Source organism: Larimichthys crocea, chromosome XII (assembly GCF_000972845.2).
Source record: "Larimichthys crocea isolate SSNF chromosome XII, L_crocea_2.0, whole genome shotgun sequence".
In the NCBI taxonomy this organism is placed as follows: domain Eukaryota; kingdom Metazoa; phylum Chordata; class Actinopteri; family Sciaenidae; genus Larimichthys; species Larimichthys crocea.
The window spans coordinates 8,585,816-8,600,321 of NC_040022.1; the positions used below are offsets into that span (position 1 = coordinate 8,585,816).

A 14,506-nucleotide genomic window follows, 5' to 3' on the forward strand; every position below is an offset into this window, starting at 1 on the left:
CACTTTCATACACCTGCATAATGTGGAGGTAGAAGGTGACCTGTAAGGGTGAGGGGGATTTTCTATTACACATCCCCTCTTGGTGGTGTTGTTACAGGGAGTTTTGGGCTGTCCAGGATGCTTAACATCAAGTCTTTCTATGAACGCACACACACACACACATAGCAGGATGCACAGAGCTCTATGAGCTGTAATAACAGACACCCACAGTGACAGGCAGACTATATTCACCTATTCATATTTCCAACCCATCCAAAACCATTGGGATTATTGGAGGATGGCTTAAAAAATCTCTCTCTCTCTCTCTCTCCTCTCTCTCTCTCTCTCTCTCTCTCTCTCTCTCTCTCTCTCTCTCTATATATATATATAATATAATATAGATAATATATATTATATATTAATATATAATATAATATATATATATATTCCTGTAGTTGAATTATTAGATTGAAGTTGAATAATCAGACGTCCAATCTCCGGGTCTGTCTAATTACTGACTTTGGCTGAAGATTCCTGCTTTACAACATACTAACATACGCTGTCAGGACGTGTCCCAGCTGGACTGCCTGACCTGACTCCATCATCCACACACAGAGAGAGAGAGAGAGAGAGAGAGAGAGAGAGAGAGAGAGAGAGAGAGAGAGAGAGAGAGAGATTTTTAAGCCATCCTCCATATAATCCCAAATGGTTTTGGATGGGTTGGAAATATGAATAGGTGAATATAGTCTGCCTGTCACTGTGGGTGTCCGTTATTACAGCTCATATAGCCTCTGTGCATCCTGCTATGTGTGTGTGTGTGTGTGCGTTCATAAGAAAGACTTGATGTTAAGCATCCTGGACAGCCCAAAACTCCCTGTAACAACACCACCAAGAGAGGGATGTGTAATAGAAACTCCCCTCCTCACCCTTACAGGTCACCTTCTACCTCCACATTATGCAGGTGTATGACAGTGCACTGTGTGGAATGAAACAGTGCCTTCACAGGAGTTACATGACTAAACTTTTCAAGCAATCCAAGTACCCAAATAAAACTAAAACCCAAAAAAAACATGGATAAAGTCATCAGAAAGTGTAGCTATTTATTATCATCAAATACTAGTCGCTAAGCTCGTGCAGTTTATTTTGGCTGTAGCCAAATTGGAAGTGATGGCAGGATAGCTACCAGTCCCTCGCTGCTTCCTCACATTACAAAGATCTGGTAGAGAGAGCGGTGACTGTACTCTGCAGCCCGGCCATCTGCTGCTGTACAACAACAAAAAAAAGAAAAATACTAAAAACCCCAGAGATATTTACTGTAGAAGTACACCACAGCAAAAGCAAGACAGCATGTTCAAACACAAAAAGACAGATTTGAAGCTCTGTGTGAACTTTTGCAGTGCATGCACAACAAACACTGCACAGACCAGTTGTTTCCCCCCCGTCAGAAAAGTGTGTTTAGAAATCACTGAGTTGAGTTTACTGTCACATTCTGCAGGAACACATCCGCTCCACTTCATCCTGCGTCCTGCATCTTGTCAGAAATCAGTCACACACTTTATAAATATGACCTGACTAGTAAACCTACAGACCTTTAGGCCTCCTTGACCTCTGGTGAGGGTGTCATGATGATGATGAACACTTTAAAAAGAGCTGCTTCAGTGTGGATAAAAAGACCTGTTGTGCCCTCTAGTGGCTCTTTGTTCTACTTAGTGTGCGACAAGCAGGAGCATTGACAGACACACACACATAATGAAGAAACGTCTCCAGGGATTACCCAATCAGGACGGGTAACATGTGTCAGGGTGGACAAACAACACATGCAGCTTGCTTATGCGAGAGCTGAACTCTAACCTCTGTCACCGACCTCTGACCTCTTTGGCTTCCCCACAGCAATCATTAAAGTGGTTTATTATTACCGTCATATAATTGTTATAGAAAAAGAAAAGCACTCTGACTTGATAAGTTGTCCTGTGTAGTATGCAGCATACAGCTGTGCAGCTAAAGCAGGTTTAAAGAGAGTAAATATTTAAAAGGAAAGCAGATCTGACATGGTGCAAAGTGCCCAGACTGAATCCCAGACGGCAAACTCAAAGAGATGGAGCACATTATGGCAAAAATACAAACATATATATATATGTGTGTGTGTGTGTGTGTGTAACACATTAGACACTCTTCAACCGCTCCGTCGAGTGATTGTGTAAATCCTCTATTAAGACTGATGATCTGAAATTGCATCCTTAACAGCAGCAGCCGTAGAAGAAGAGGTCTGGGTGTACGGCGTGGGAGAAAACTGGAGGGACGTGTGTGGAGGGCCAGGTGTTTTCAGAGTACTGCCATCTGGCCGCAGAGTTAGCAGCTTATGAGGCAGGTGTTGCAGCGCAGGAGAGACGTTTATGCACTCTGTGACTGCCTGTGTGTGTGTGTGTGTGTGTGTGTGTGTGTGTGTGTGTGTGTGTGTGTGTGTGTGTGTGTGTGTGTGTGTGTGTGTGTGTGTGTGTGTGATGATGAACTCTTTAACATCTCAAAGGAGAGATATGTTGTAGTAGTAGTCATTTAAATCAGTTACTTTATTGATCCCTCTGTAATCGTTTTGTTGAAACGTGCAGGAGCACCGAGACATGACTATCATCTTCTAGTTTTTAAAAAAACATTTGATCAATGATTATGTTAATGTTAAGCCAAGTTGTGGCTTTAACATTAAAATAATAATAATCAAAGATTTTCACAGTGTAGTGACAAATGCACATGATCATAAATAAATCCTTTGGGACTCATTGTTCATAGCTCGTCCTCAGCTCGGTGAGCAGCGGCTTGCCAAAGAATCCTGCTGCCATCAGCTGGTAAAAGCTGCAAAGACAGCGCTCAGCCCGGTGGCATTAAACCGAGAAGTCCTCTGCTCTGATAAATCAACATTTTAAGGCATTAAAGCCCAAACTCAAATCCAAGAGCATAACTTCAGATCCATTCTCTGTAAATTGTCAAAGGATTGGATGATTGGACCGGAGTTTAAATAATTGATGTCACATTGTGATATTGGAATTATACGGCTCTATCTTACTTTTTAATAAAACTGAGTTACACACATTTTCATGAATGCTGAATATTACTTTTGGGGTTAAATATTTCAAAGGATAGAGAGAAGAAAAAAAAGCACATAACTATTTTTCTATCTGGCACGCCAATGATCAGTTTATCAGAGCTGCTGCAGAGAGAAGCTCATATTTCCAGACTTAAAAGATTGAATTTATTATGACTCCTATTAAGTCTAAATCAACCCTCAACTTGGCTAATCCTACAAGAAAGTCAAATAAAGATACCAGTGGGAATATTTAAGGCAAACTTTATGATAAGAGAAAATAAGAAAGTGACATTCAGGAGTTATAGACATGGATTACAATACATAATGACATGACATGAGCAATGATACACATTCATGTAAAGACTCGAGTAGTGCATATTCAAGTCTGAAGTCTCTGGGAGATTTCAGACTTGAATATCTGCTATTCCTCCATCACATGCACAGATGATGACTAGAAGCCTGGACCACACCAGCCCAGAGCACAAGACTATTGAAGCCACACATTTGAGCCTGTGGGCGGCATAAAGTGAAGTAAGTTTTGATGATCTTATGAGGTAAATATTCGATGTATGGTATTAATGTTCATCTTGCAAATAGCACACATTGACCATGTATTATCTTCTCATGATGCTAGCTTACCCCCAATTACTAAATTACACCCAATTTGTAGTTAATTCCTATAAATTCCCATGGAAAGTTTCCGAAATCCCACCAGATTAACTTCCCATGGAAAGTTTCAGGAAATTTACTGGAAATTGTCCACCCCTTTGCAAACCTAGTAGTGCAACTCTAAAGGCCTCATTGAGGCAGAAATGAACATAGAGTAGTACACATACGAACAAATACTGAATCTACAACATGCTGTGTATATGATGAATGTTACACAACAGAATATATTATATGGTATGAAATACTGTCATCTGTTTTCTGTCAGATTCAAAGTGTCACATAATTCAGCTTCACTGTAAAACTTTCCCAGTTTTACTACCTGATTTTGAACTGCTTTAAAAACACTCATGTCACTGTATCATGGGAGAGTTGTTGAAGCAGCACACGGGATCTGGAAGTGTAAGAAGATCTCATGAAGTTTAGGAACTTACAAACTATTCCAACAAACACCAAAAGAGTTCCCAAAGCAGCTAATGTTGTGACGGAGTACTCCAGACATTACGGATTGGGGTGGACACTCAGAGGGACTCGAGTCCAATCTATAATCTTGACTGTAGAGTCACAGAAGATGGCTGTCAACCAATGAGCTCGGTTCTGTTCGAGGTTTCTGCCTGTTAAGACACAGAGGACGTTTTTTCTTTCCACCATCACCAAGTGCTTGCTCATGGTGGAATCTGTAGATAATATTAAACAGTACAGTCTAGACCTGCTCTAAGGAAAGTGTCAGGAGATAACTTATGTTATGATTTGGCACTATATTAATATGGCACAGAGCTCACATCAGACAGGAGTGAGCTTTTCCCTGTAGTTAAAGGAACTTCCCTCGTTGCACCTCCCTTGTAATACTGCATGTGCAAATCGTTAACTGCTAGCATAAAGTGTCTCCTACAATGCAACACTCACACGCTGTCCAGCTAACGATAATGAGAAAAAGAGAAATTGCAGGGTTCAGTGAGCAAATTCACCTCCTAAAAACATACTGTGAATAAACCAGCAGGAGCCCACAGGTACCTGCGGTTGCCAACTGGCCCTCTATTAAGCAGCCAACTCTGCAGTTAAGCTACCCCACTCTGCCTCTCAGGTAAATATGTCTTCACACACACACACACACACACACACACACACACAATGTCTCCCACCCCTTATCCCATGGGTGAACTAATTACTGACCGGGTGCTCAGTGGCCCATTACTGTTCCAACGTTACTATAAAAAAGCTTTTGGGAAACCTTAAAATACAGTATGAAATGTTAAATGTGTATATGGGGAGTTTCATATGTTAGTACACCCCCTAATGAAAACAGTCATGCATGTTAATTTATGTGCAACAGATGACAGCAGAAAGCAGCCTCTGTTCCAGTCTTACATCATGGCTAAGAAAACGCCGCCTGGCACATCAAAGGGATTATTATATAAAAATGTCAGCCAAATAAAAACCAAAATCACTCTCGCTAAAAGTTTGCAGAATAGTAAAACTGATTTCAAATCATCAGATTTGTCTGTAAACTCTGAATCAAGAGTTGAATCAAGTTAAAACAGAGATGGGCTAAAAGGAAATAATTCATTGAGTTGAGATTATATTGTCAAACGTAGAGAAATATATCACTCCTACATGTGTAGTAGCTGTGACTGAGGAGGGACATCAAGACATTATGAGCAACACTAAATTGAATTATATTATATTTCATGGTGTGTAGGGGTTCATATTGTTTGATGAAAAACTTAGATTATTAAAACTGATACTATTACCATTAGCATCAAGGAAATCCAAAAGATTAATAATATAATATAATAAATATAATATAATATAATATAATATAGATAATATAATATAATATATATTCATAATAGAGACAATTTCCGCTAGTTTGTTTCTGTGCTTTATTTTGAAAGTACTCACCGGAAGTGTGTTACGTCTTCATTCACGGTTACATGACGAATATGATGAGTTGCAGTTCCACCCTGTGCCCACTAGGTGGCAGAAAAACACGACACATACTACAGAAACGTTATATTAAGTGTTATGAAAGTTGTCACAGTATTTACTAGTCATTAGTTATTAGTTATCATGTCCTCTCAAGGTAATTTATTGTTTAATGTCAGCTTACTGCTTAGCAACACTCATGTCACTCATGTATTAGCATATTTTAAAAAAAACAAAAAAAAACTAGATGTTGTTTAAAAGGACTTCCCTTTGTTCTGGCGGTGTTTCCAAAGTCCTCAAACACTTTTCCCACCATATGCATGGCAGAATATTCAGTCCACTTCATGATAAAATAATAATTTAACCCTTTTCTCAAGTTGAAAGCCTGCTCCCCCGCAGGCTGCCATCTCTGTTTAGATAAGGAAACATAGGCGGGTCTGCACACCGAAACATTTATTTAAAACATTTAACAAAATGTGTTAATAAATGTTTGTTGTTATTCATAATAATCACACTAATAATAGGCTGTTCGAATTAGAAATTAATAACTTTAATTCACGACATTGATTAAGTGAAGTTGCAGTGTCGTCTTTTGACCACTGGAGGGCGCCTCATAGCGTCAAGGTAGACACAATATTATACAACCATTTCCGGTAAACCCTTTCAAAATAAAAGTCAAGCGACAGCAGTGTTTCGACTTCCTGCCCAGGTATGCGTACACCTACAGGAAAAACAAGCTTGACAGTTACAGTAATCTAGTCTTTGAGATGACCACAGCTTGTGTCAGGAGTTGTGTTAAGTAAGGTCCACTGTCACATCCACAGCTTTGAAGCAGGTTCACCTCCGTACCCAAGGACCAGCTGTTCTGTTGCAGTGAGGATAGATGTTATACACATAGAAATATAAAGTGACCATAGAAATAAAAATATTTGCTAAAAATATGAGAAAGAACTACAAATGGGGAAAAAGGACTGTGCAGAATTAAATTAGGCTGTAAACAGATGAATGAAAGTCACAGCATGATTGTCCAGCTACTTTGAGTTTGTTGTGGAGGATGATGATGTCAAGCTGAAGTCTGGTGGGCAAACTGCAGAAGGGGCCTGTGGTGTCCTTCAGGTGTGTCAACACCTGTCTTCCAAAGGACTTCATGGCTACAGATGTCAGGTCGATGGAGCAGTAGTCATTAGGGATGTGATGAAGGAAATCATGAGGTAACTTTACACAACAAGCTGACACGTCCTCTTGAGTGCAGGTGGGGGGTCAGTGGAAAGGGTGGCAGGGTTAGTAGTTTTTTGACAACAAAGTTGTTTATTCGTTTGTGGTTGCCAAAGTTACTTTATTTTGAAAGGATCACAGCGTTCACACAATGTTCTAGTTCTCCATTTTAATCACAAAACAAACAAACAAACAAACAAACAAACAAACAAACAAACACATTTTTTACATTATCCTGTGAAGTACAGCTAGTCAGCCTGTCAAATTAAAAGTAAAATAAACAGTCGTATTAAATATTAAAAGTATAATAGAGAGAGCCTTTCTCGATCTTTCCAGACTTTACCTGTCACTCCCACGACCGGTCTATAAAAACCACACCTGCGCTGACGTCATCGCGTTGGGAGGAGCGTGCGTGCGTGATGACGCAGCAGCGCTCGATGAAAACAGACAGCTCAGCGGCTAACGGCCACAAACGGCACGATTAACCCGGACAGACATTTTAATTTATCTGTTTTTAATATCATATCACCGCCTTCAACTGTGGCACGACAGACCTGCAAGAAAACGAGACGTGGTGAGTAAAAATAAAAAATAGAAACAACGAACAAAGCTAATGTTAGCTGTCAGATAGCCAGCCTAGCTTAGTCAGCTTGATTAACGATGGATTAACGACGGACAGACATGAACCCAGCGTGTTTATTATGTATAAATATATTTATATTCTTATATATGTTTGTCACTGAATCATGTTTCCTGGAAAAGACAACCTAATGTTTGTTATCGCTTAGCGACACGTAAGCTAGCTAAGCTTGTGTTTTGTTTTTCTGTTTGAAAAACTTCAGATCTGCTCAGAGAGACAGAGATGTCTGATTTTAGTTTAGTCGTGTCTCTGTTGTTAGATCGTGAGCATCGTGATCAGCTGTGAACAGCACAGGTTATGTAACCGAGCCCAGCTTTGAGTTAGCCTAGCTTAGCTCAGCTAGCGGCGGTGGTCCAGCTGTGAAGTCAGAGTTTTTTAGTTTCCAGATGTTTACTCGATCAACAAAACATCTGGGAGACACAATCAGCGACTGCTCCGAGCTGACACGAGCTGTGTGAGTGATAAGCGTTTGAATGAAGTTGTTACAACTCTTCAAAGTCACGATGACTTGGCTGATCTCGCCTGAGCAGAGGTTAGCAGCTGACAGGCGGTGAGTCATGTAAACACCAAACATCTTGTTTTTCCTCCAGGTTGGTTTCATCGCTGTCACACTCTGAAGACTTTTCTGCAATGGAGTTTCCAGATCTGGGCGAGCACTGCAGCGAGAAGACCTGCAAACGTTTAGGTGAGTCCAGTCTGGAGAAAACATGAAAGTGTGTCACCAGTTTTTTTTTAATCGGGCTGACTTTGACTCGTGTGCTCTGTGTGGCAGATTTTCTTCCCATGAGATGTGACGCCTGCCAAGAGATCTTCTGCAAGGACCACATAACCTATGCAAATCACAAGTGCATGTCATCCTACAAAAAGGTAACTTAAGTTCACTTTTATACTGCGAATGTGTTTTTAATTTTCTTCCTGTGAAGCCCAGAAAAAAAGCTTGTAGTAATATGTAGGCGGGGTAATACGCAATTTACAAAACTGTGTTGAGCATAGTGAGAGAGAAGAACATTTTAACAGTAGTGTAAAGTAGAAGTGGTCTAAAATCTAAGATAATTTAACATTTTCCAGTCACATCAGTGCACAGTCCATGTAGAAAAGCTCTATTTTATTCTATTTAGCCACCATGTCAGTGATCTCCTAAAATCGATATTGGCATCAGTCTCTGCAGTCCTGTCCGAGTTCAGTTGTACACATTTTTTTCTTATACAGTGTGTGTTTAAGTTTATTATAAGTGAACTAACTTGTGTTTTTGGATCATTTATTGCTTTAAATTTGAAGAGAAGTATCATCAATGACTGTTTCATGGTGCGTTAGTGCTCATAAAGAAATCCTGATAACCTTTGTGTGATATTCTGGGTCAAGATTCTGTTTCGAATGGTATTAAAGGAACCGTCGTGTTCTTCATATCCAGGTTTACAGAGTTGACAGCAGTGGTGATGGTAATATAAACTGTATTCGAGTGTATGTATGTATGTATGTATATAATGTAACATAACCTCTTGAGTGTGTTTTGTTTTCCACGTAGGATGTCCAGGTCCCAGTATGCCCTCTGTGTAACATCCCCATCCCCATCAAGAGAGGAGAGATGCCCGACATTAAAGTCGGCGAACACATTGATCGAGATTGCAAATCGGACCCTGCGCAGAGAAAGAGAAAGGTTAATATGAAACGGAGGTGTTTCACCTTTTGAATCAGTTCAAATCTACACCATGATAATAATAACTTTCTCTCCTTCTTTCAGATTTTTACAAATAAATGTTCTAAAGGAGGCTGTAAGCAGAAGGAAATGATGCGAGTGACCTGTGATCAGTGTCATTTAAATTACTGTCTTAAACACCGGCACCCTCTAGACCATGATTGTAAGACTGATGGAAAACCTTTGTCCAAACCAGGGTGGGTACAGTCACACTATATGCTTTTTAGATCTTTTAGTTCTTCTGTCTAAAATATCTCAGTTAGAGTGACTTCGTGTTTTGTTTTAGACACGCTGCCTCAATGAGGGCTCAAGGTGCTTCCTCCACCTCCGCCTCGGGCTCTAGTTCATCTTCTTCAGGACACTCTAGACCTGTTTCTAACGGTGTGAGCGCAAACACCAGAGGACACAACAGCGGGTAAGCACGTCTTCTCAGTATTGAGTTTAAAAAAAAAAAGTTGAATATAAAACCGTCATTCTAATCAAGTTTTAAATAGACACCTAAAATATTAATTCACTTCTTGGTTGTCTTCTCCTTCTCCTAGCTCCACCCAGCGGATCCCTACTTCTATTTCAGCACAGAATGTAATACCACCATCAGCATCCTTTCAGGCCGGCCTGGTATGCACTTTATTTACATGACCTCACCAGATTAACTTTTTTTTCTTTTCCCCAATGCAAGAAAAATGTAAACATGAGTGTGATTCTCTCTCTCTCTCGTGCTGTCACTGCAGACGGAGGAGCAGGCTTTACAAAGAGCTCTAGAGATGTCTTTGGCTGATTCGAGGCAGACGGTCCAGCCGACCCTTAGGTGAGGAAATGTCATCAAAACATCAGCTGAACATCACAGCTAACACACTTTAGAGGGTGTAACTGTGTGTTTTCCTCACTGATCGACGTTAAATGAATCTGATTTAATAAACGTCAGTGCTATCAAAATCAAGGTCAATCATTGCATAATAAGTCATGAGAAACATTCATTGACGGAAATATACAGTTCATGTTGTTTATAATTTATCAGTGATGTTCAACTGGGCTGCTTTTAACAGAGGTGAGGAACTTTACGTCAAACCCTTCAGTTTTCTACCAACCAGAAGCAAATATTTATTTTCTTTTTTTCTGGAAAAGCAACAGAAATATAATTTAAGAGTGCTCATCCTACATGTTTGTAAGGTTTACTCTCACTTTCATGCCACGCTTTCGGTTGTAAATCTCAAGTTGTGGGACATAGTTGGCTATTTAAACAGATTTATCACCATACCTCTTCATATACACACACACACACACACACACACACACACACATGTGGGCATTAGTTAAATCTACCGTATCAATAATAAACAATAGTACTATAAATACTCTAAAACTGGCATATGCGTCTGATGCATTGTTGTCGGTGTCTCAGCCCTCAGGAGCAGGAGGATCTGGCTCTCGCTCAGGCTCTCGCTGCCAGTGAAGAAGAATACAGACGCCAGCAGCAGAGACAACAGGTACCCGGAAAGCTTAGCCGTCAGTAGCATGCTAACAGGAGCGCATAGAGGTACACTGTTGTCATGACAACCCATCCTCTTTAAAGTTTTTTTTTTGGCAAAAGATGAAAGCCTAATTATTCTTAAGTGCATTTTAATTATTACGTGAAATGTAACGTCTTCATTTCTAACTGTGTTTTCTCTTTTTGTTTAGGGGAGAGAGTCCAAACAGTCCAACTGCAGCCTTTCTTAGTCTCCGACCACCATTTAGACGTCAAGCTGTGCTAATTATCTGCTAGACATCTGGAATATCAATTTCCAGAATCAACGATTGTTAAATGAAGAAATAAACAACAAAAAAAGAAGTTTGCTGAGATATTACCGCCTTCTACAATATAAGCACATACTGTACTTTCCCAGCAGGATCTGTCATTTTTACTAATGATTTGCTCTGTACATATTTTCTATGCCGATCATGATAAATCCATTATATTACCATATATGAATATTGAATAAATTATTTCAAAGACGCACCCTGAGGTTTGCTGAATTGATTCAGATTTGTCGTCTAATTTTACACTGGAACTCCGAGGGGTTATCAGCAAGTCCGTTAGAGAAGTGTGATGTGGAAATGAAATGAAATAATTATTAATTATTATTCAGATTTTCAGCAGGAGGGATTCGAGTCTGTTCATAGGTGCCTGCTCAGACAGTTTCTGATGAACGTGGGACAGTTGTATTCAATAAAATGCGATGTCTGTGCGTTATGAGCACACAAAGCTGTTTTTGTTGTTGTTGTTGTTTTCATGCACTTTAAGTTTTGGTCCTCAGACGTCATCAGGTAAACATGATGAGTTGTAGATAAAAGACAATACAGGTGGTCAACACTGAGTGTTTAAAAAACGTCATAACAATCCTTTGTTTTCGGAACTTTAAACCAAAGATATAATAACCTTGACAGATTTAAAATATATTTTTAAATATGGCACATGAGAAGATAGAAGAAACGAGAGGGAGCAACTGAAAGATTCAGTAGGTGAGATGTTGTTTTTTTAATTGTTTAAATGTGTATGTTTTAATATTTTTAAAATGATGGACAAAAATTGATGAAGTCCTGAGAAATAGAAAACAGTTCACTACATATTTACAGTTCTTTATTGATGGGTGTGTGAGTGTGATAGGAAAGAATGTTAATCTGCAATAACTGGTAATCGATGAATCCAATTATCAATCAAAAAATGCAAAACATTTTGGATCAGATGTTTTTTTTTTAGTTTGAGGATTTGATGCTTTTGCTGTATTAAATATGAACGTAAACTGAATAGTTGTGAGATTTGCACCGTTGGATTGGACAAAACAAGCGATTTGAAGACAAAATTGATAATGGGAACATTGGTGTCTATTTTTTGACATTAATTTAAAAAAAGAAAAACAAATAAATACTTGTTACTGTACGAGTTTGTACAGCAGAGGGCAGTAAGACTTCATAGATGATTTAAAGCTTTCACAGCAAGCTTTGACGTTTACACCTGTTTGTGTGAAAAGACCTCTGCTGTTTTTTATTTATTATTCTTTATATATATTCTATATATATTGTTTTTGCTTTCATGACGAGGAGAAACACTGTCGGTTCACTGAGCTGCTTGATGTGACCAATATTGCCAGCAGAGGCATTTACATAATAATATTTAATAAGCACAGCTTGGGGCACCTCATCAACCTGCTGCTGTTAGTACAGTATGCGTCACAAAATAACTGATTACCATCATTAGAGTGCCAGTGATGCACATACCTGGGTTCAAAACACACTTTGTCTAAGTATTCGTCTGTGATCACGTGGAATGGCGTTTCATTCTTTAATGCTCTATACACAGTTTATTAAGAGTGTTCAAGCCTTTCCACTGAAGAGAATTATGCATTACATCTGACCAGTTGAAGCAACTTTCTGCATACATTTGCATATTTATGAGGAAACTAATATTCATCTAACTGCTGTAAGTACTAAAAGCTTTACATGAGATTCGGAGGCCTTTGTGTACGATGTAAAGACAGTTATTATGTGAATCACCGTTATCACTAATAATTGGAGGAGACTCTGTAGAGATGACTCATTACACTGCATCATACTGCACCGTAAAGCCGTCGTCTACAAACGCTTTGAGCCTCCTCTGAGTTAAACACATTTTCAAAGTGTCACCAATTACTTGAAGTTAAAAGTAGAAAATGGATGTTTGCAGAACTCTGTCAAACACGCTACTTGATGAGATGCAGTATTTTGTTGCCTCACAATTACCACCTTCAGTATTACAAATAGAGAGACGGTTGGTTGCTTAATGTAACATTTCCAGTTATTTAATTAAAATTGTGCCCAATACACCACACAGAACTCTCACATTAGCCCCGGTGCTTGATATTGTTCAACAATTAAGCAGGCACTCCTCACATTCCTCTATACTTGTTACACAGGCTGAAGTGGAAGGGTCAATAGAGACAGAAGATCAAAATAGAAAAACAACATTTTAAAATAGAAATTCTGGATGTGACTTCTGAAAAGGTCATTTCTCTGGGTGTAGAAAACATTCAGGCTCTGACACGTTTAAGATGAAGCTTTTTCGCCTCCGTTGTCTCAGAGGATCTTAGTCCAAGTTGTGACGAAGCTTGTTGAGGCGTAAGCTCGGTGCACCTGATGCCTGTGAATCAACAGCGTCCTTACCTAAAGTATCTTGTTCATTTAAGTAATGAATGGGGACATGACGTGCTCTGGATTGTTTGACTTTCTTGTGTGACGTGTGCGTGGGTGTAGAAAATGATTGAGCAATGTTGGCCATGAATCTAGTGTGTGTCTTCACAGTTAGGAGTTCAATATATGACTGCATACCGGCAGTGTTTTGTTAGTAGTGATGAAAATCTTCTGAAATGCAAATGTCAAGGTTTGTTTGGCCAAATGGTTATTTCCCACATTTCTGTAAAAAAAAGAAAAAAAGATTGATCACATACATAAAATAGGTGTCGTTAATATCGACACCTATTTTATGTATGTGATCAATCTTTTTTTCTTTTTGCTTTCAAGTTTACCCCTTAAGGATTTAAGATATGGAGGCTGAAGGTGGAAAATACAGAGTTTTATAACACAACTCCAATTTCCTGGTATCTTCAGTGTCATTTTCCCACACAGCAGGAAAACAAGAGAGTACCCAGAATGTGCCCCGTTGTGTTGGTGCGAATGCGCAGAAGTGTCAGAAACCATCTGATCTGGTTAATTTAGACCAAAACACACAAGAAGTTCCAGATTAAACAGATAAATTACACATTATCATAAGAAGCTTTTGAGGGGGTTTTACAGAATTGATCGCTATGGTAACACAACTGTGTGTGTGTGAAACAGATTCACTCATGCGAGTGCTCATGAGGATTTTACTTGAGCGGACCAGATGGTGAGTGAATATGGAGAAACACAGCTTGAGCATGCATCAGCTTGACTTGAGATGTCCAGCTGGTTCACTACCAGCACCAGTACCTGGGCTACTGGTTTGGCACAAATAGCTGTGGCGCAAAACAGCATCTTCATTTGCTGTATTAGCAGCGGCAGACAGAAAACATTGATTTTCTTGCACATTCAGCTCTACCATACCACATACTGTGGTACATTTTATGATAGATGTTGTTATGGATTAAAATGTGATACAGTAATTACAGCTATTTAAACACTTAAAGCCAACGGCTTAGTAAGAGCTCTTAAGCTCAGTAGATACGATTTTATTCTGTTATTTTTTTTTATTGTAAGTGCTAGGTGTACTTGACATTCATTGGGATTTGCAAGTGGGACAGACTGGGCAGGA

The 14,506-nt window shown here is 39.2% G+C and overlaps 1 protein-coding gene across 2 annotated transcripts; it reads left to right on the forward strand.

Annotated features, from left to right (window-relative positions):
• The first annotated feature begins 7,256 nt into the window (after window positions 1-7,256).
• zfand2a (zinc finger, AN1-type domain 2A) lies at window positions 7,257-11,201 on the forward strand. 2 transcript variants are annotated; one of them, XM_010730561.3, is made up of 10 exons: window positions 7,257-7,439; window positions 8,096-8,190; window positions 8,278-8,372; window positions 9,031-9,162; window positions 9,247-9,398; window positions 9,488-9,616; window positions 9,744-9,819; window positions 9,933-10,009; window positions 10,604-10,738; window positions 10,882-11,201. In XM_010730561.3, exons 2-9 carry the CDS (start codon window positions 8,136-8,138, stop codon window positions 10,713-10,715), a joined length of 828 nt encoding a protein of 275 aa, XP_010728863.2. In that variant the 5' UTR covers window positions 7,257-7,439; window positions 8,096-8,135; the 3' UTR covers window positions 10,716-10,738; window positions 10,882-11,201. The 2 variants fall into 2 exon arrangements, with proteins under 2 accessions (XP_010728863.2, XP_010728861.2); XM_010730559.3 differs by having other exon boundaries at window positions 7,258-7,439; window positions 10,604-10,688.
• Window positions 11,202-14,506: the final 3,305 nt, after the last annotated feature.

What these genes read in the sequence shown, in the direction of transcription:
- zfand2a (XM_010730559.3), top strand. Translation starts at nt 8,136, where the DNA reads ATGGAGTTTCCAGATCTGGGCGAGCACTGCAGCGAGAAGACCTGCAAA. An exon ending in AAACCTTTGTCCAAACCAGG is followed by an intron (nt 9,399 to 9,487) that starts GTGGGTACAGTC and finishes GTTTTGTTTTAG; the next exon opens with ACACGCTGCCTCAATGAGGG. An exon ending in GCCAGCAGCAGAGACAACAG is followed by an intron (nt 10,689 to 10,881) that starts GTACCCGGAAAG and finishes CTTTTTGTTTAG; the next exon opens with GGGAGAGAGTCCAAACAGTC.